Genomic DNA, 22038 nt, shown 5'->3' with positions numbered 1-22038 from the left:
CCTCTTAGCCCAGGCAAACACAGCCCTGCTTCACTTTATCCAACATACCCCGCACATTCCAGCACATGATCTGTGTCCCACCCGGGCCTAACCGCACTCCCTCACCAGCCATAACCTTTGAAGTTGTGCAATGTGTCGCAGCCTCAAGCTACGCCGGCAACCCTGGCTACCTTGAGGACAGTCAGCAAGCAGTAGTTTCAGCGCAAACTCTCTCCCCTTCCCACGTAACCAAACCCCAATTTCACCCCGCCCACCCCCCAACCCGCACCTCCCAAACGTGGAAGCACCTGTCGTGGTCGGAGCATGGTCCCGTCCAACTTAACCCCTCGCAGCAGCCCATATGGAACTAGGCCGTCGCCCCTCCCTACCAACCCCTGTGGGACGCCGGCCTCGACAGCATTGTGACTGGTCCCTACACATAAAGCATTCAAGCAAGTTATTAGTCAGGTCTCACAAAAGTCAAGGCACATCCTCCTGGGCATCCTGGGCTCCCCCGCCTCGACGCGTGGCTGATACAGATTTCGAGCTGCGGTTTGAGCGCGAACGGCCCCTGTGCTTACGCTGACTCTCCTGGCCTCCCCCGGCCGAATTACTTGCGGAGGAGTCAGACTCTCCTCCCTTCGCCATGTTGGGTCGAATTTTCACAGTTTCATCCGTCCATTGAAAGACCTCGTCTGGGGTGTCAAAGAAGAAAGTACGAGATTGAAAGATCACCCGCAACCTTGCAGGATAGAGTAGGGCGTATTGTAGCTGCAGACCCCTGAGACGGGCCTTGGCCGCTGCGAAGGATTGGCGTTGTTGTTGCACTTGTTTAGTATAATCCGGAAAGATCAGGATATTGGCATTTCGTCCACAAGGAATTTTAATGGTGTGACTAAACTCCCTTGGTTAAAATAGTGGGAGGGGAGATAGACGCCACGAGTTGTTTGTGGCGAAAATATCTGCAACCCTCTGTTTAGGTCGACATGTTTCTTGCTAATCTAGCAATTCCTCAGGACCTTGGTGTTAAGTACTACACAGTGAAAAAAACGTATTTCATACAACCTTTATCTTTAAGGTCTGTGATGGGGCAGGCCAACTGGTCCTGCCTCGAGTGGTGCAGCCTAGAGAAAGGGAGAACATATAAGGAGGTGTGTCAAAATAGTTCTCCTCTAGAACCTAGGTGCATTCTATATACAGAACACACACACTAAAATATTTAAAAGACTCAGCCGAGTCAAAACAAAAGAAGATTGGTCAAAGGTGCTTACCTTAAGTGTGTCCCTAAGGTGCCCCGCAGTCTGCTCCTGTGGGACCTGCACAGAGGAGTCAGGGACCTAAGAGAAGTAGGGAAAGGGGAAAGGACAATTGGTATCCTTAAATTTTAGCCGGTACTCAATTATTGGAAAAGACCATTTACAACCGGGCTAACCTAGCCAATTCCACTGCTGGTGTCCAATGCTCACTCTTCAGAGCGGTAACTGTAGCAGAATTAGGCACTCCGAGTAGATTTCGGAGGTACAGCCATTCCTGTATTAGTGGTGATTGACAGAGTAAAGCACCGGAGTCTCGTCATGCCCCTTGAGTCTGCAGCGTCAACAAGGACTGAAGACGCGAGAATGCGAGGAGAGGAAAAGCCTGTGTTCTTCTGTCAGTGTAACATCCACCAAACAGCAATGTAACTGAGATCCCCGTCTCCTGTTTAAGCCCATGTGCCCCAGGTTAACCGGTCTCAGCTTATACCAAAGGCCCCAGCATGTAATGGCGTGAAGAGCCACAAGTGTTTTTATGGTGCTCAACCCGTAGTGAGCCGACACCAATCCAAAGAAACTTACCCAAATGGCGTGCGGTCTCTGCCTGCAAACCTACCCCCACGCGTAATCCGTGCGGGATCTAGAGCGACTGGTAAGGAAGTCGCCGTGGGTGTAGCGTTTTTGTACCCTGCGTCTCCATACTATGGCGAGTGCAACGGGGGGCGTGGTCACACATTCAGAATCCGCGCATGCGCATAGGCTGACAAGAGGAGCTAGCGCCGGTCTGGCAGGACGGAAGACAAAAGAGTGGTCTCAACCGTCAGCCATATTGGATGAGTCAGAGGTATGGAGGGGAACATAAGACTATTGATCCCGAATAATCGTGGGATTTCAGATTGGTAAATTGGGTTTCACTTTAATATTGTTCGGGGATACGGAGATGTTGCGTCTCATCTAATTTTCGTATTCCTGAACGTGGTGAGATTCAACGTAAACAATGAGTTGATAGCTCGTTGTGGTGGAGTCGAGCTCGAGTTGATCATACCACAGGGGCGGTATGAAGAGGGGGGGGCAAGAGGATAGGCAGGGGGTCCGGATGAGGGTATACGTTGTAAGTGTAGGTCACTTGGCAGGAAGAGAGCAGGTGAAGCTGCTGATGTCAGGGTTGAATCGTTTCTGAGTGGGCAAATCCAGCTTGGGTTGTAATAAACAGGGACTGGGCGTGGTTTGAGTGTAGGCGGAGCAGAGTCAAGGTGCCTAAGGGCGGTGAGGAGGAAGCATGCTTTTGAGGATTTGATGATGATGGTTGAAGGTCTTAAAAGGTGATGTTGGGATGTATCTGATTGTGGTTAGGACTTCGGGGGTTTCAAGGCAGTACTGTTAGGATTATGTGCTCTGTATTAGTGAGGACGGGGTTATTATCTGCTCATTGTTATAGTCGTCGTTCATGCAGACCTTTCCTAACAAACTGGCCTTTTTCCCTTGAAACATGGGTCTGTCTGTACTAATTCACGCCATCCTGCCCGATAAAACGTTAAAATATCACAGCGCTCTGCAGGATACATAAAAAGGGCTTGAACGGTTCATGTTTACCATTTGTCATCTTTATATGTAATTGGCCCAGCAAATTAGACAAACATGACAAAGAAAATACTTTTTTAAATTGAAATTTCACGCCGGGCAGCACAACCTCTATGCAATAACCACTTACGTTAATTTTGCCCTGCATTACAAAATGATATTCAGATTTAAACAAGGTGGTGTCAGCTTGCATTAATTATTCACCATTGAAAGGCGCTTTTTATTCAAATTAGCTTTCCAATGACATATTCTATTTAAGCTTTTACTTATTTTCTGGAGGCTTAAAGCTCTCTTGGGAAATGTATACTGTGACCTTCACATATGACAATCAACAGATTATCTTCATTGGCCCCCAGAACAAGTCGTTTTACCTTCTTGCTAGTGAAGGCATACGCTGCTGAATTTAAACACCACCACCACCAGCCTCGAGATATCAATATTACAGGCAGGTCAGCTTGAACACATATTTGATTCAATTACACTGCTAATATGCAGCAGATAGCACATCATGTTTTGGTGCATTGGTATAGGTCAGAAGACATCTATGAAAATAGAAATCATTTTGCAGAGATTTTCACTGGATCAGAGAACAGCTTTTTGCCCTTGATCATCAGAGACCAACCACAAGAACACATTTTAACAGGCATGCATCGTTTGCAAAATCCTTTTAAAAGTGAACACATTTGAAATACACACACACACACAAACATGATATACCTCAGAAGGCTGTGCAGAATCAGAATTACTTTACCTCTTATCCCTATAGTAAGGAGTTTAACAAATAGGAAGGAGAAGGCTCATATATTAACATATGTATCCTAGATTAGCTATATCAATTTTATACATATAATTTGGAAAATTGAAGTACTACTTTAAAATTCTTACATGATTAAATATATCCCAGCTTGGAAAAAAGTTAATGGTACAACATTTTTCAAAACACAATGGCACAGGGTTGTCTCGGACTGGATAATTTAGCAATATAGCGGGATAATTTAGCAATATAGCGGGGTAATGTTATCTACCGTAAGGTACAGCATATTTGATTCAATGTTAAAAGATCATGTGTACCTTGATAAATGTGCAGTACTCTTGCACAATGTTTTTGTTTTGCATATTGTAGAGTCTACATGAGTGAATTTAAGCGATATAGTGGTCCAGTGCCAACAAGACGAACAGTGGACATTCAACTTAATTCTTGTAGAGTACGTAACATTTTTGGTAACATAAGGAATCCTTACAATGAAAAAGTGATGCATTTTAAGTGTATGCAGAAGTGAAGTTATGCATGATTTTTAGCTACATAGAAATCACACTCTAGTAACACGCCAGTTTTCCCAAAGATTTAGTACTTTATAAATACATGACATAGTGGCATGTTCAACTTTTTCTTATCCAAAGACCAGAGGTGAAGAGGATATTCAAATCTTCCAAATCCCTAAAGAAGGTAACACCAGTGTCTTCATGTGCCTTTGTGAGTTGCAACAAAACAACCATCTGGCAAGTGAGTTGTGCAGCCAGAGACACTCATCCGCTGGGTTGCATTGCTTTGTAGTTCACAGTTGCCGAGATACTTCAAAATCCACTTTCTGTATTACAATTGGGGAAATCAGTAAAAATATAAGAGGCCGTGTTCCTCTCCAAATATTAAGGAAATATGGCACTAGCCCTGAAGAAGGGCAGTTTTTGCTAAAAGCAATGCAAATGTGTGTAGCACCATCTCTTTCAATGCATTTTCAGGTCTTCTGGTCTGTCTTCAAGCCTTGGCGCTCCCACCCTTTTGCTGGAGGCGGTTTCTTGTGGGCTCAGTAAACAACAGGGGCTCTGGGACAACAGTCGCCGGATAGTGGTGGCCCAGAAGTTCAATTTCTAGTGTCTGTCCTACTTTACTAAGTTCTATGGGCACGTAGGCAAACGCAAGGCTCTGCTGGGTACCATAGCTGTAGGTTCCGGATGTCGTGTTTCCAACAACCTGAAATTTAAGCAGAGAAATTCGTTTTATTTACACATTGCAAGTGGACCAAAAATATTCTGGTATATAAGCCACAATAACAAGCTTTCCCGAATTCTCAAGTTTTTTTGTATCATAACGATTTAGGAGTAAGAACTATCTAAAAATTCAAAAACATAATTTCAAGTCTCAGTCACTTATAAATTCGCAAAACCCTCGTCTCCTAAGTACGAATCTGTTGTGATTCACGAAAACCGATTTTTGAGAAGTATGTTCTGGAAATATACATCTTTTAAAAGATTTCAATGCTGGCGATTTCCCACTATGGAAAATCTGCCTGTTTAAAAACAGGCAGAACACCGGATTTGCCCAATATTTATTTCCTGTTTTTTCTCCATAGGGAAAATAATTCTCCCTGAAGAACAGCTTCCTCTTTTCAGACACCCTCATGAAATGTTCGGGAGATTTCCCATTTCCCATTCTGCCAACACATATATACCAACTATTTACTGCTGTGCATTTAAAAACTACTTGCAGCGTCGAAATCTACGGAATCCCCAAATCAGGCTTTGACAGATTTCCGAAAAAATTGCATGTGTGAGTCCAGCACAGACCAAAGTAAGACAGACCTTCGACGTAAATGAACTCTATCTTTCAACTCCTGTTTATGTAAACGGGGAATTCGATTTTAGGGAAAGCCAAATTACTTCCACAAAACACAGTCGCCGAATAAAGGAATTCACTTTATTTCTTCAGGAGGTGGTGAGATATGAGTCTTGTGTCTGTAACTATAGGTGCTTCTGCAGTTTAGAATTTCTACTAAAAGGGTTGGGGGACGGGGGTGTACACAGTCCTATGAAGATACTAGCTAATACCTATGTATCTGATGGTTTCCTCAGTTAAAGACATCCAGTACCTAAAACAGTGTTTAGAGGAACCTGACAGTAGAATGTCAAAGCCGTTCTAGAGAGGAAGCTTTCACAGTACTGACGCTTTGTCTACTGCACTAAAATACTTGGAGTATCATCACATATTAAAGTGTGCTGACTCTAAAACCGACCCAGCACTCCAAACCACTCAGCATTCGAGGGAGTCACCGTCTTTGCTCAAGTCAACCTGTCAACTAGGAGACAGGTCTTACAACTTTTACTTCCTTGAAGGCCGGGGCATGGGATATTTCACAGCTATAAAACTTTACATGCTGAATGTCCCCTAGTGATGAGCCATCTGATGCAATCGTATCACCTCACTCCAATAGAATCTATATCGTCAAATGCTTCTTTCAAATTAGCATAGCTTACGTAAACTATAAGGCTATCAACTACAACACCACAATGCAAGTAGAAAATGTAGAATGTTGGTGCCTGGTTTTAAAGAATTAAGGAGCATCTCCTTTCTCAGACCAGAGGTACACTACATTTAAGGTTAACCACAATCCTTCTAAGGAGCAGCAACAGGGATTTAGAAAGCGCTAAGAAAGACTTATTAATTATCAATGTGCTAACAAATATACTCCACTCTCATTCTTTAGGTTCCTGAAAAAAGCATCAGCTTTAGTCTGTCATAGTGCTGCCACGTCGCTCGTATTGAAGCAGCAGTGACTGACTCAAGATTTTTTAGGTAAAGGGTTAAATTGTACTGCCGCATTTATATAGTGCTTACTACCCCTATGTGGGGCACTGAAGCACTTGACTACATGAATAGCACACTACACCATGTAGCATATGTGGTTGGAAGGATGTTTTTGTTTTGATCCTATGTGGAAAGTGTTTCCATGTTGTGCGTGAAGAGCACCAAGGTGCCGTTATATTGTTATGGGACGCGTAGCCGTGTGTTGGAAGTGTAAGAGACAGACGTGCAGTTTTATGGTTTTCAGTAAGCTGGTAGTTTTGAACAGCTCTCCAGGTCCATTTACGTAATTTCAAATGATACAGTGTGTTCTTCTAGTTACTGCACTGAGTTGTCCAATCTGAGATTTTGTGTATTGTTTTGGTCCTGAGCTGGCACGGTTGGAGGGAGAAAGACGTGGAGAGATCTGTTGGGGTGGACATGTATTATCATCCCATACCAAAGTGTCTATTTGAGATGTATAGAAGCAGTCATATTGTATAGATATTTGGGATCTGTAGTGAATGGAATATATTAAAGTGCTTCAAAATTGCCCAGGAATGTGACAGATCTCTTCAGATATTGCATGCCTGTTCATTTAGAGATGTTTTGCTCTACATTACTAGCGATGGGAAACCCTTATAGCATATATGTCTTATGTTAATTTAATAGGTATAAGTTAGAAACTGTTGCTGATGGCTGCGTAGTATGGTTGTAGTATTATTGTGGGCCATAACTCTTATATATGGAAGTACATCACTACATATACAATGCAACAGTGAACCATACGTCAGTCCTTTTTTTGCTTACTTGCATAATGAAAGCATTTTGCCAGGTAAGTTGTTTGTAATTTGTGGGTTGTAAGCGGAGGATTGCCTTTAAGGGTGAGACTGTTTACTTGGCTTTGATGCTGGTGGAGCAGCCATCTAGGAAATAGCCAAGTTTTCACAAGTGTATATGGTACCAGTAGCGCATGCTACCGGACGGGGGTGGCTGGCCGGGAAGGTAGGCGGGGAAATAAACTAAAAAAAAATTAAAAAACAGGAAGCAAGCAGCCAGGCTCCATGACCTGGCGCTCAGCCAGAGGCTGTAGGGGTGGGCATGTTCTCCATGCAGGCAGCCTGCATGGAGAACAGGGGAGTGCTCATGACTGGTTTGGGAGGCCCGAGCGGGCAGACGTAACAGTCATTGCGAAATCATAAGTGGGCAAACCACTCCTTCCCTGCCCTGCTGCTCCATAAGCAGGACAGCCCTGCCCATCCACCCGCCGGCAAAAAAAACAAAGTGGTAATAACTCAAAGCTATTACCATTTTTTGTTTTTGATTCCCGCACTGAAAGAAAGCAGTGGGGCGACGCTCCTCCACCATATCGGAGGAGCCGCTCCTGCAGCCATAGAGGGCCAGCCAAACAGCTCATGGGCACTCTGGGAGTGCACACCACTCCTACCTTGCTCTGGACAGCCCCGCCCCATCACTGACTGCAATAGGGAAAATAAAATGATAATAACAATGTTATTATCATTTTATTTTCCCTTTTGAGCAGTGGGGCGACGCTCCTCCGCCTTAGCGGATAAGCCATCACTGCATGGTACTGGGTGCTTCTAATACTGGCCGGAAGTGTGCTCAAGAGCTTGGAGGCTTGTATTGAGAAAGTAGTGCCTCCTACGTAGTGCTTATGGTAAGGTGGATGCTGAGCTGGAAGTAGTGTAAGAGTAGTCAATTCAGCAGCGGTAGTAAGTGCTGCTGATTAATCCCCTTTTGTATAGATTAATCATCCCAGCAACACTCTTCTCAGGTTCATACCCATTGCTCTTAGTGGAAGTGTGTAATGTCTTGTCCTCTGTGCGCCCCCGGGCGAGGACATTGCCCTGCCCTTACCTTGCGCTGCCCGTTGGCAAGCGAAGAATGTTGGGTTTTGACAGTTGGTTCCGTTGGCGGTGGCCATTCTAAGTGGTGCTGGCTTGGACGTCAGTCGATTCTGTGGGCACTAAATAAACCGTATTTTCTGGATCAAACACTCTTGTCTGTGTGTTATTACAAAGTGTTAATCAACTGGTAACAAAAGCTGTGATGGAGAGACTGAATCCCGGAGGGATCAGGGGCAGACTGCAGCAATAAGGAGATGGACAGTTGCTGTTGGGGGGGGGAATAATTAAGTTCTAACGTACTATAAAGTCAAACATATTATTGGGTAAATTATGTGAAGTGGTAACACAACAAGAGAAGCTACATGTAATGAGAAGCAAAAAGAGAGCCGTAATTTGCAATATTACTGTTTAAGGTGACAGACGCGCCGGTGACTGAGAACTAGAGTGAGATGTCAAGCTGGCTATGACGAATTAGACAGAGGGGGAAAGGAGTGAAACCATGTGAAGATATTCGTGAAAGAAAAATAAATGAGTACTAATAATTAATGCCTATGTTTCTAGTAACCCATTACAAATATTACTTATGGATGGAGTAGGCAAGTGCAGAGTTAGGTTCTGCTAGGGAAAGAGCATGTGGAAGCGATCATAGAGGGTGCTGGGGTTTGCCTAGAGTACATTTCTCACACACCAGTGTAGCTTCATTTACTTCAATTTTGGCTTGTCAAGGAACAGGTATTGGCAAACCAGTTCCTCTACACTTTCATATGCTTACCATAGGAACATGTTCCTCTAAACATTCGTACGCTTATTATAGCCTGAATCTAATCTGGCAAATCTCTACAGGACTGCCTTCATTTTGGGGATATTCCCTACTCTAGTCCATCACAACATCCAACCGTGCTTTCTTTAGGCCTATATTTTAACGCTATCTAGACCAAAATGATTTCTGGCCAGACAGATATCACACACAAAGCAATGGGACTACATTTACCTTAATATGCACTTGCAACACAATCTAGTAAATACTGGCCCTTTTCACTATAAATAATCAGTATTTTAAAAGGAAATATTATTTGGTTACTAAAACAATTACAATAGTAAATTCACAATACATTTAAAACATAAAACATAAAAACTATTTGATGATAAATCAAGAATATGAACAACTCAATTTGTAATGCAATTACCTCAACATTTAAGGGCATTCTGTTAATGTCGGTTTAGATCAAACAATTTATCAAAACCTGAATATGCACACAAATTAAGTAAACTGAAATTCATCTTAAAGTAGCATAGTAAAAACCAATCCTAATCTGGAACGTTATTAAAGATAAACAATGCATTAGAATTCACCATAGGTTAAAATATCATCAGTAACTAGCAGCCAAGTGTAGTGTAAAGTGCATGAATGAATAATTTGCAGCTAAAACAATGACAATTTACCATGGATTAACATGGTAAACAGAGGCCATATACACGAGAAAAGGACACTAACGTTTACCAGTGGTGAACAAGATACTGACTCATTCCTGAGGAGGGCAGATAAAGTGCCATATGTGGAGATAAAGTACAATAATTCATAAATTACAATGAATAATAAATATTCGCAACATATTCACATAATAAACGCTGATCCTCGAGTAAAACAAGTAATGACCATATGCAAAAATATAATGCACTAGTACACGCCATCTCCGAGCCTTCGATGGAACAAGTAAAGTGCCATGTACAAGAGTGGGGTGAGTTAATACCTGAATTACACAATAAGTATACTACCTAAAGCCGAACCCAAAATCACTTAATAGAAAGCTGTAATTTTATATTAATCATAATAGTGGCAATCCTTAGTCCTAATCATGTGCTAAGCAGAGACAGTGGCCAACATAAATCTATGTTCCAAAGGGCAGCAGAACGCGTGGTCATTGCAGTCTGATTTCTGAGGGTCAATGATTGCAGCGTCCAAACATTTCAATGAGAGACACTAGTTATAAGTCAGTGCCCTGCAGACATGCTGCGTTTGCTACCTCGAGTGTCCTTACTCCGAGCTGGTTAAAACAAGGACATAACAACTTTCTTGAAAGGGTCCTTAAGAATGGACATATGCAGATCATATGTGAGATTCGGAATGATAGTCACATCCTCGACAGCACCTACATGAATAACAAGATGGACAGGATTCAATTGATTTTAACAGGAACAGAAGGAACCTGAGGAGGATGCATTTTTTAATCAAAGATCGCTTCATGTGCAAATGTAAATCGGGTTGGGGAAGTGGCACCTGATAGAAAAGGAAAAGCAGCTGTGCTCTAGCCAGTTTTTTTAAATCTTCAGTGCTTTTTGTATATAAATATGATCTTGCTGCATTCTTTGCTTGCAATTTAAAACGACCGTGTTCGGTCTTAGTGTCCCAGTGTTCTTTTAACTGCAAATCTCCTAAGAGGCTATTCCAGTATAAAATGCCAATGTTTCCGTGTATGTTAAAATTGACTTGTTGATCTTTCCAAATGCAAACTTTTATGCACTCAGTAAGAGCACTCCTCAGTTGAAAACAATACTTGATAAATTGGGCATCTGCAGACTTTTGTTAAGTTCACCATTCAAATTCCAGTTGGCTGATCGGTGTGCAGTTAGGTAGACCAAAAACTACGCGAATAACCCTTAACTGAATTTTTGTCAGTTCAACAAGCAACATCTGACGCAGATGGGGGACGCATAAATAATGGCTTAGGCAACTTCGCTCCAAATTTCTGGAGCACACTCATGCCACTGAGGCTAAGTAGCTTAATAATTATTCTCCTTAAATGGTTCTGCAGATTTTGTGCACGACTTTTCAGTGCTTTAGGTTGATTAGTAAATTGAGTCAGTTCATATGCCGAGATATTGATAGGCTTGAGTCATCAGCATCCTTTGATCTCCAAGGCACCACAGAAACTACGATTTAGCATAATAAAGGTATTTTCCATGTTTAATTTGAATTTTTTTAATTTTATTCTATTTTTGGAGACCATTTAAAGTCCTTTGGAGACCAATATCAGTAACATGTAAAAGTGTAGTATCATATGCAAACTGAAGCAGTGGTAGATGTTGTACTCCTAATTTTGGCAGAAAGATTTTTGGGTTTGACAGCACTTATCAAAGGCCACACTGTGGTCTAGGAAGCTCAAACATTATGAAGATTTCTGGGTGATCGCTCTGTTGGTTAAAAGTATAATACAGGCAAGGTTATCCCGGATTTTCCAGTCTTTCTTGAACCCAGTCTGACAGAAGGGTAGCAATTTTTAATGAGTTTATCCAAACTTCAAAGTCGGCCAGCACTAATTTAACAAACACCTTTGCTTCAGAGTCGAGCTGAGTTACACAACAATGGGGTTAAACCCAGAAGCATTATTAGGACCTGGGTGAAATGCAGTACAATAAGGGGGTGGTCCCAGTGGTAATGCAATATTAAATAGACATCAACATCACCTGATAAATAAATTATAACCACTTTTTAAACATGTTGAAAATATTTAATCACATTGAACATATAATGCCTCATGTTCAAACACAGCACATTTATCACACAGATTTCTGCATAGGTGCCTCAGAAAGGCAAAGGGAGGAATAGGTGCATCAATGTGCAAAAGTGAGGGTGAGTGATAGAGGGAGGGCAGTGAACAATGTGTACATCAAAAACGCATAAAAAGGCCAAACCATCCTTAACCAAGGCTAAATTATTTACAAGAACAGAATGTCAAAACAGGACACAGTGAATCTATCACTGTTGTCCACATTAAATACAGAGAACACAGCTGTCAACGTTTCGACCCAGGGTTGGTGTAGGCAATTTTCATCAGGACCATACGGGCACCCATGGTCCACCTAGCCGTGCGGTGGGGAGAACAAGCTCGGGACCGAAGGCTCCAAATGCAGGAAGGGACAGATTCTTTATATTATATGTAGACATGTGGCAATGGTTTGGGGGAAATTGCCATGAGTAAATCAAGATGCTCCATCCGTCTGGTTGAATGACTTCACTTTTCTTTTAGCATTTCTTTAGGCCTCCGATCGCTGGCTGTTCAGAGTCGAGCTGGGCTAAAGTTCTATAGTTTTCTAATTTGTTGATTGTCCCCTTTTTATGTACTGTATACAGAATTGTTCCCCACCAGTTCCCTGGGATAGTTTTGGTGCTTAGAATTGTAGAGTGTTATCGAAGCCTTACCCATAATTTGGCATCTTGTTTGAACACTGCCAGCAGGACTCCATTTGGTCGTGGTGCCCCATTACTTTAAATATCTGGCCAGAATTTGAGTATACCTGATTCTTCCAAGGTCAGGAGGCCATAATCCTCTATGGGTACATATTTGCCCCACATGTCTCGTCGTGGGGATATCCTTCAAGGCATTACTAAGTGTGTGTATTGCAGTCACCCTGCCCACTGATAGGCAAGTATTTTCCTGGATGTAGCAAAATTGCAGTCATTTTTTCCCCATGACTATGCTTGAAAACAGTTTGTTCCAGATGGAGGGCCGTCTAATTGACAGATAAGCCTCAAAAAAAGAAGGGCTGTCCCCGGTGCCGGCCCATTTATGACATCTCTGAATTTTAAAGCCTGATTTTGCTTTCCACCAGTTCACTCTATATGCTCATTTCAACTCATCGATGGTTTCTGTACAGCCTTCGTATCTGCGTTTGTTACTCCGTTTTTGAGTGTTCTCCAGTTGATAATGGTTAACAAATGAGGTGACAATTTTCTCCCAGGCGTTGGTGATTATTTTATCGCCAATTGAATCCATATCTCCAGGCAGTAGTTTCTCAGATTGAGTTGTCAGTGTTTGTATACTTCTTGTGCAGGAAGTCTACGCAAGTTGATCTTTTCTACCGATGAAATAGTCTTCAGCTGGTCGTTGAAGTGGACACGCAGATTGATAGTAAATTCCCGTGGATGATGCTCACTTTTGGCAGAAAGTTCCTCTTGGAAAAACAGCAATCAGATCAAGGAGTAGAGGAGTAACACGTGTACAGTCTCCGGCCTCTGACACACTGCCAGCCAAGTGTGTGGCCTTTGCTGGAAAACTGGCCACAAAAGGCCATTAGGATTTGTCAGCCCAAGCTCAAACAGTTTAGACCAAACCCTTTTGTTGCTGCTGCTGCCAATGTCAGAGGATAAAACACCATGTCCTGGATCTTACGAGATTGCTGCACTGCAGTTATGGCTGGATCTTGAACATAGAAGGAAAAAAGTCGCTTTATAGCAATGTACTCGAGTGTTGATGGCTTTTAGCGGCCTGGTTCTTTTAACATAAATGAATCTGTATATGTATGAGGTATGACTGAGTATGCATGGGTGGTAGGGGGACGATGATGGAGCTTATTTTGTAACTTATGTAAAGCAAAGCATCACACAAGTATATTTTTATGTTATACATAGAAGTGATGGTTCTTTATCATTAATGCAATGTTATCTTATTAATGACTATAAAGTATGCCTAATGATTCCACACCATTTCTGTATATACGTGTTTATGCATGATATGTACGCACCGTATCATATTGTGTAGAAAGGATGAATAAAAGAAAACGAACTATCTATAGATTAGTAAGGAGTTGTCCTGCATTGGGTTAACCACAGATTAAAAAGAAATACAGGTCTAGCAAGACTATATTGTGCGTGTACTTTGCCAAACCTTTTAAGCCTGTATACATGTGCCAACAAGGCCTTGGACCTCCGCTACATCATTGTGCAGCGCTGTTACCCTCGCACTACGGATACGACAAGTCATGTTAGGCCTCAACCAGATTTCAATTCGATGAAGGACATTTGAGCTCAGCTGACATTCACTGCACATCAGCGAGTGTTTGTGACCAGCCATCAAAATGGAACTGCAGACCTGCACTGAGTAGGTATTTAAAAATGACTTGCCTTGTTGATCAAGGTATTTCTATCTTCATCTCAAATAACCAGACTGGACCAAGGTCGGGTTTTAAGCTGCTCAATACTCATTTCGTGTTGGGTTAAAATCGTGAAACATTTGCAGCAATCGTTGCATCACCAGTTGTACAGAAGGAAAAGACCATTACCCCAAACCTTGAAATCGCATCCTGCATTGATGGTACACAAAAAGGCAGTATTGGCTTGTTGGCCAGCGTACACCATGTGCGTCAATAAGTACCTGTTAAAATGCAAAACTCTGCAGATGCAATGCTTAGTTGGAAAAGTGCACTCCTGCCCTGAGTACAAAACTGTACTATGGTCAGGAGCCCCAATGCGGATTTCTTGTGAAACAGGTAAACATGGATCATGCATGTGTGCCATGACCTAGGTCTATCACACATATTGTGGTCTTGTTGGACGGGGAGGAGCACCTGCTTAGTTGGAAAAGTGCACTCCTGCCCGGAGTACACAACTGTACTATGGTCAGGAGCCCCAATGCTGATTTATTGTGCTACATATAAACATGGATCATGCCATGACATAGGTCTATCACACACATTGTGGTCTTGTTGGACGGGGAGGAGCACCTGCTTAGCTGAAAAAGTGCACTCCTGCCCGGAGTACAACATTCTTCTATTGTATGGAGCCCTAATGCTGATTTCTTGTGCTACAGGTAAACATGAATCATGCGTGTATGCCATGACATAGGTCTATCACACATATTGCGGTTTTGCTGGAACGGGAGGAGCACCTAAAGCGCTACCCTCTTAGTGGCGGTAGGCTGACGCCTTCACCAGAAGTTGAGCAGCACAAGTCCGATGACGGCAGCATAGCATGTAGTGATCAGTAGTAGTGAGCAGGTCCTTTTTACCCCATGTACTTGGAGTGAGGTCTACAGGCTTCTCTAAAAGTTCCACCACAGTGTGCTCAACTCACCCTTGGCCTACATAAGGGAGATGTGGAAAGCTGTGCATCGCAAGAGTAGTGACTCTACACTGGATGCATGTGTGCCCGGGAAGGTTACAGTACAGGGATACAACAGTACTGTGTAGTACATGTGGAATCAGTGCATGTGATGAGCACATTTATGCTGTGAGGAATACATGACCTGAAAGAGTTAGTGCTGAGCAGTGCTTGTGAGATGAAAGCATGTGCTGTGGTATGTATACTAGCATGAAGTACAATATACAAAGGGTGAAGTGGTGGGCAGGGTGCACAAGATGAATATGTATGTGGCAACAGTATGTGTGTTTGTAATTAGCACACCCTGGTAAAATACAGAAAAGCTAGAGTACTGAGCAGTGCGCACAGACTGAATGTGTGCGCTGAGTGTAGTGGCACATTGCATGGAGGTAACAATACTGGAGAGCATGTGTGCTGTGAAAGCACACTGAATGAAAGTATGCTTGCAAAGGTACATTGCACAGAGGACCTTGGATTCTATTTTGTGCAGGCCCAGGCCTGCCTGGTGAAGAGATGGGGAGAAGAAGAATTCCTCCCATTCAGATTTGGGTATTGCTGCAGCGAGCTGGGCGGGACACATGACAAGAAGGGACCCTATGTGTACTCTTCAAACAGATGCTCTTTGATTCAGTGATAGATCACAAGGAAAGGGCCTAGACACATCTCAGGAATGAGATGGGGCTGATCAGGAATCAAACCGTAGGGCTGGGAGAATGGACTGTAAGAAGGGGAGGTTGAGACCCCAAACTCGGTCATCTGCCGAGCAGCCAGACGAGATGAGAAGGGGAAGCTATGCAAAACTTCTGCCTGTGATCAGGACTGGGAGCAAATGCCTGCCAGTCTCCTTGCTGGGTGAGGGGAAATAATCCAGAGAAAAAAAAATCACTTGCTCTGGAGCACCAGTGACTGCTTTTTTGCCAATACCATTTAACCCTGTGAGGAAGAGGAGAGCGTTGGAGGGAGTGAGGTCCAGCGGCGAGCTCTGCAGATAGGACTCCTTGAATAATATGTGAGGGAATGGCTGTGCACCAATCAAGTTATTGCCTATGTGCAGTTGCGATTCATTGACCCCTGTATGCCAGAAGAGGGCCATTGTGAACTAAGCCATGAGAAAGCGCCATTCTGCTGGGCTGCAGTGACCCAGTATGCCAGGAAGGGCCACCAGTAAAGTTGCCAGATGAGTTGCACTTGTACTGTGAAGGACCACGGCAACCATGTATCCCAGGAGGTGCTGCCAGTACCAATGTTGGCAAGAAGTTGCACGTCGTCGTCCAAGGATAGACCTAGGCTGTGTTCAGCTAGTCGATGTGTTAAGAAAAAGAGGTACCCCTTGGAGAAGTCAAGGGAATTGAGGTATCACAGCCTAAAAAGTTAAATCCCCTTGATCTACATACAATTTAAAACCGTATGATCATCAATCATACAAATACAACTAAATATATAAAAAGAACATCAGATTTATTCCATATATAATGAAAATATACAATCATTTAAGAATACAATGGTAAACAAGGTACATAAAATCAATAGAAATCACTTTTAAAAAAATTCAACAGAATAATGCAATTCAAATACAGTTCAAAACCAGACATTATTGATTATGACCCGCATAATCACATGGAAGGACAGAAACGAAACTTGGGATTACAAGTTTCAGAAGATGGGCCCCAAGGAGAATTAAAATACGGCTCCCACCGTCCTTTTTCAGAGCAGCCTTGTTTAATGGGATTTGCCTGCGACATGCTCTGACAAGAACATCAGACCTCAAAAGCTTTACAGGATTCTTTTCAGTCAAACAGCAAGTCTGGTCAAGAAGGCATGGGCCTTCCGACCCTCCATTTGAAAGGCTGGCATGTTCATATCAATCACTTGGTGGGGAGCAGGAGCTGGTATCCACCTCCTATGCTGCGTACTGCAATCTGCTGGGAGGGTGCGGGGCTTCTACACATATTCCAGACTTTAATATAGAGCTCGGCCATAGCAGACTTATTTAAACTCATAATGGGAAAGATGCAGCCGGAGGAGCCAATTTTTCACCGACAGTGCATTTAAAAAATGTCCATATTAAGAGCAAAATGTGGTAAAGTAGTGTATTGTTCTTTAAGAAGACACTAATCTCCTTTGGAAATGGTGATTTGGTTCTGATAATAAATCACCTCTGGACTGCCCCTTCAGATCTTTTCTTTGGGAAGAGACAGTTCTTTATAGCTTGCACAATGATATAAAGTTTGTTTTTTTAGGTTGTTTCCTGAAGCAGTACGATAGCAGGTACAGGTTTGCATCCTATACCAAAGTACAGCCCTTACTAGACTACCACCTTGCCAGATTTAGTAAAGTTCAAACTGCCAGAAGTCTACAAAGCAATAGAAGGTCACCTTGTGATCGAGAAACATGCTTAACAGAGCCTACCTCCTTCCAACGCAAGGGTTTCCCCATTAAACCCACAAACTAGCATTTAAGTTAGCTGTGATAAAGGCATATTATTTTGTAAGTGTTATTCAGAATGAGATACCTGCTTTTTAGCTTATGCTATCTTCTTTTTATCTATTAATAATACAACTGTTAATGTGTGGCCATGTTCCATTGGCCGTGCTTCTAATTTTTCCTTACCAAATATTTTCAATATAGGTACTAATTGGTGTACTTTTTTCCAACTTGTCAGACTGTGACAGGGCTAAACACTATATTTTAGATAAACTAATTAAATCTTCTAAACTGAATACAAATACGATTTTCTGGACTGTGTGCTATATAAATGTAGTTATTCACTCAGTTGGCCAGTGAATTAATGAGAGGAAGAGTAGGATGTAACCAGTATTTGAATGCCAGCGTTATTCAATGAGCCTGGGTGCATGGTCTGCAGAGCCCACAAAACCTTGATCTGAGGAGAAGGCCAATATCACAAACAAAATTGCTAGATCAAAATAGTATACAGGGCCTAACAGAATACAGTATGGCAGGGCTTAACATACGATAGACTGAAAAGAAGTTCAAATACTGAAACTCTTAAAGTGGATATTAAAGGAGTGTAGAAAACAGTGTATGCCATTAAAAGTTTCTAAGGCAAGCCTTCTAAATGTTTCCAGGCCTGCAGGTGCAGTCAAATTATTTCCTCGATCCATATGAGTGAGCATCAATGAAAATTAAAACCAATATCTCTCAATTGTGCTTTAAACTTCTTTCCATTCTTTGTGTTACTGTTTCTGTCACCTGAGCAGCACCGGCAGGCAGGCCTTGAGTAACCTGAGCCCACCAGGGCACAGCTGGGTGCTGCACCACCCTGCATGTAATAACTGGATTATTCATCCTACAAAGGATCGACGAAAGTAACACAAACTAAACCAATACCAATATTCCAAGTGTTCACACAAAGAGCGGCACATCTCCTGCTCTTACACACCAAGGTTGAAATCAAAACCTATGGTCAGATTTATATCTTGGCAATTTAAATGTGGGCGGAACATAGTTTGTTGACGGCGGAGACTACTCCAGTGGGTCGGCGGGGGTTTGGCTGTGTGTCCGCCCACGTAATTTAGATGGGTGGACATATAGCTGGTTTTCAGTGCCCTTAACTGCCAGGAAAAACATGGAGGTATGGGGCATGGAAGTCTGCTCAATGCAACCCCCACCCGCCTCCACCATGGGAGGAAAAAGAAAATCCCCCAAAATAAACGTAAAACTTTGACGTACAGCTCCGTCATGTTGGACGGAGCAGTCCAGTAAGGATACAACACATTGCCAGGAACCACCTCGATGGGAGGGGCCTCCGTCAGGGCAACAGAGTAATTTATTCTGTAGTGATGGAGGAGGCCGGACCGTTCCCCAAAAGATAAATTGGGCTCGAAGTCTGGTGTGTGGTCAACAGATTGGTTCAAAACAAAATCGTCATTCAGAGGTAGGGGCACCAAAAAACTCAGGTCCGTGTGACAAAAATGCCCTCTTTCTTATAGAGAACAACTGCAAGACCTGTAATATCCAACAATACTCTGGTTTGTGGGTCTGGGATTCCTTAATTTTTTTTTAATTATTTTCATTTTCGACAAATGAGAAAAGAAAAAGAAAAAAGCGTCAGTCATTACATTAGTAAGAGAATCATTATAGATAGTCCATTCAGCATATATACATTCGGTGAGCTTTCCAAGGAACAAGAAAATATTCCATGATTCACTTCTCTTTCCTATTCCCAGGTCTGGCAGGAATCTCCTCCGATAGGCTGGGGCATATAGAGTGCTAGAGTCACCAACTGTACTCTGGTCTTTTGAGGGTAGGTGTGTGTTATTGACTTCTGCCCCTTCTACTTCTAAGCCATAGTAGCTCAGTCATGGGGCCCATATCTTGGTGAACCTTTTGGGGCAGCCTCTGGCCGCGTATGTCGTCTTCTTCGCTGCCACATATAAGTCCATATTAACTCTCCATTCTTGTATTGTGGGTACAGTTAAGGCACCCTAGTGCTTGGCAATGTCCCTTTTAGCCACTATCAATCTTAGATTATATAATAAAAGTTTGTGTCTAGGTAGGTCGACTTCTGTGGCAATTCCAAGCAGTGCATACTTAGGCTCCATGGTGACCTGTACCTCTAATATAGCGTTCATTTCCTGTAGTATCCGGGCCCAATATCTTGGGACATGTTGGCACTCCCACAGTGTATGTATATAGGTACCCCGTTCAGTTCTGCAGCGTAGGCAAGTGGGTGACACCGCTTTCCCCTTTGGCATGCAGCAGGGCCCTGTCATAATAGACCCCATGGAGGATTTTGTCCTGTACCAGTCTCAATCGCAGCTTAATTACATCCTCCCTTGGATGTATCAAGGTCCTCTCCCAGTCAATATCTTCTAGTGAACCTGTAGTGTCTTCCCATTTGGACCGCAGGGATTTCAGTTTGTCGGGGATGTTATTGATTTGCGTTTTGAACCTAAAAGAAACTGCCTGAGCAGGTATTTCTTCCTGTAGCAACCTACCCTCGAGTGGTGCATATTCTAGGAGGTCAGTTGCATCTATTCACCCTTCTCTACAGGCGTGTTGCAGTTGCAAATATTTGTATGTTTGTGTATTTACAAGCTGGTATTCGGCTTGAAGTGTCGGGAAGGGGATTGGACCTCAGTTTTTAAAAAAGGTCACCCACTGTAGAGATACCAACCACGTCCCATTTCTTACAGCCTCGCAGTCCAGATATTTCTGGTAGTCTCTTACCCCCCCAAAGTGGGGTGCCCTTGTTAGTTTTTATCCCATTGCATTGGTCTCCCTACCCCCTTCCATGCCTCTATCGATCTCTGTGTGGCGGGCAACAGTCCCCGAGCCCTTGAGCCCCCATAGATGTAATGCAGATGGGTGCGTTTCTGGAATTGGTGTCTCTCCAGGGCATAAGTCGGGTTGTTTCCCACTGTGTGTCCCCAGTCTTTAATTGAGATAAGGTGTGTGGCTCGGTAATAAGACTATGTCTGGTAGCTCAATTCCTCTATTCTATTGATTGCGTCTGTAACGACACTACTGGGTGACCTCCATCCCATAGAAGCGTACGGAGTTCATCATTATTTATACTGAAAATAGGCCCTGGGATTTTATGATATGTGTTTTGCTGAATGTAGAGTAGCTTGCGGAGGGTGATAATTTTATACATGGCCGCTCTAACCAGCAAGGTCAGAGGGAGCCGTTACCATCTGGTTACATCCTCCCGGTAATTCTGGGATGATCTGCTTGATGTTATTATGGAGGCAGTCTAATTTGTTGGTAGAGATGAAGAGACCCAAATCTCTAAATCCCTCCCAAGTGACGGGAAGGGGTCCCGGTACTGTGTATGTATTGATGCTGCCTCCCACAGGGTATACATTCGATGTGTTCCAATTTATACTGTAGCCCGCATGGCATCTGTATTCTTTGAACAGCTGCAGTAGCAGTGGGAGGGTTTCATTGGGGTTAGTTATATAAAGTAGGATGTCATCTGTATAAAGAGAGATTCGCTTGTCTCTCAGGCAGCCCTCATCTCAGAAGCCACTTAAGCCTGGATGGGTTCTAATCTGACATGCCGGCAGTTCCAATATCAGGGCAAAGAGTAAAGGGGACAGAGGACAACCCTGTCTTGTCCTCACTTTATTGGGAAATCTGGCGACAGCACCCCATTAACTCGGACTTTGGCTCTGGGGCTGCTATAGAGTAAGTCTACCCAGTGTAAAAAACTGTCCGAATCCAAACTTCACCAGGACTTGACGCATGAAGGGCCAATGGACTGTGTCAAAGGCTTTTTCAGCATGTAGGGAACGGAATAGATGGGGGACGGATCTGTGTTTTACCGTGTCTTGACAGTTGGACAAGAAATGGAGATTTAAGTGGGTAGCGAGTTTGGGCATAAAGCCAGATTGGTTGTGATGAATAAGAGACGTGATTACTGAAAGCAGGCGCGCCGCTAGTATGGAGGCCAGTATTTTAGTTTCCACATTAAGCAACAAGAATGGGCGATAGGACCCACAACTCTTGGGTGGGTTCCCCAATTTGTGAATCACCATCATGGTTGCACTACGGAGGTCTAATCGGAGTCTTCCCTCCTCTTTTGCTCCTTTATACACGTTTAACAAGTGCTGTGTTTGAAGAATTACGCCGGCAGTGCGTTTGGACCAGGGGTTTTCCCAGACTTCTGTCTGTTAATGGTCTCTAGCAGTTATGTCAGGGAAATGTCTGTGTTTAGGGCCTCTTGATCTTCAGGAGTCATTGGAGGGGTGTCTATTCCACGAAGGTAGGCAACTATCTGGGACTCCCCTGCTAGTGTCTTGGCATTGTAGAGCCCTGCATAGAAACGGGCAATGGTGAGGTGTACGCATCTTCACCTTTCCGTATCGTGGACACTCTTCTTGTCTCTTTCCTGCCTAACCAGGCCAGCAATTTCCCTGCCCTGTCTCCTGACTCTCATAGTCGGTGTGGGGAGGCCTG

At 43.2% G+C, this 22038-nt stretch overlaps 1 protein-coding gene across 1 annotated transcript in view; it reads right to left on the bottom strand.

Annotated features, from left to right (window-relative positions):
- Window positions 1-2814: 2814 nt before the first annotated feature.
- DMGDH (dimethylglycine dehydrogenase) overlaps window positions 2815-22038 on the bottom strand; it is a 527940-nt gene continuing 508716 nt past the window's right edge. Inside the window, exon 16 of the mRNA XM_086960740.1 lies at window positions 2815-4785. Within this exon, the coding sequence (XP_086816866.1) occupies window positions 4570-4785 (216 nt within the window). The 3' untranslated portion in view covers window positions 2815-4569. The remainder of the gene's footprint in view (window positions 4786-22038) is intronic.

Source organism: Lissotriton vulgaris, chromosome 3_1 (assembly GCF_964263255.1).
Source record: "Lissotriton vulgaris chromosome 3_1, aLisVul1.2, whole genome shotgun sequence".
Classification (NCBI taxonomy): Eukaryota; Metazoa; Chordata; class Amphibia; order Caudata; family Salamandridae; genus Lissotriton; species Lissotriton vulgaris.
The sequence above is the reverse complement of the archived record's forward strand: the minus strand, read 5'-3'. Positions and strand labels throughout refer to the sequence as shown.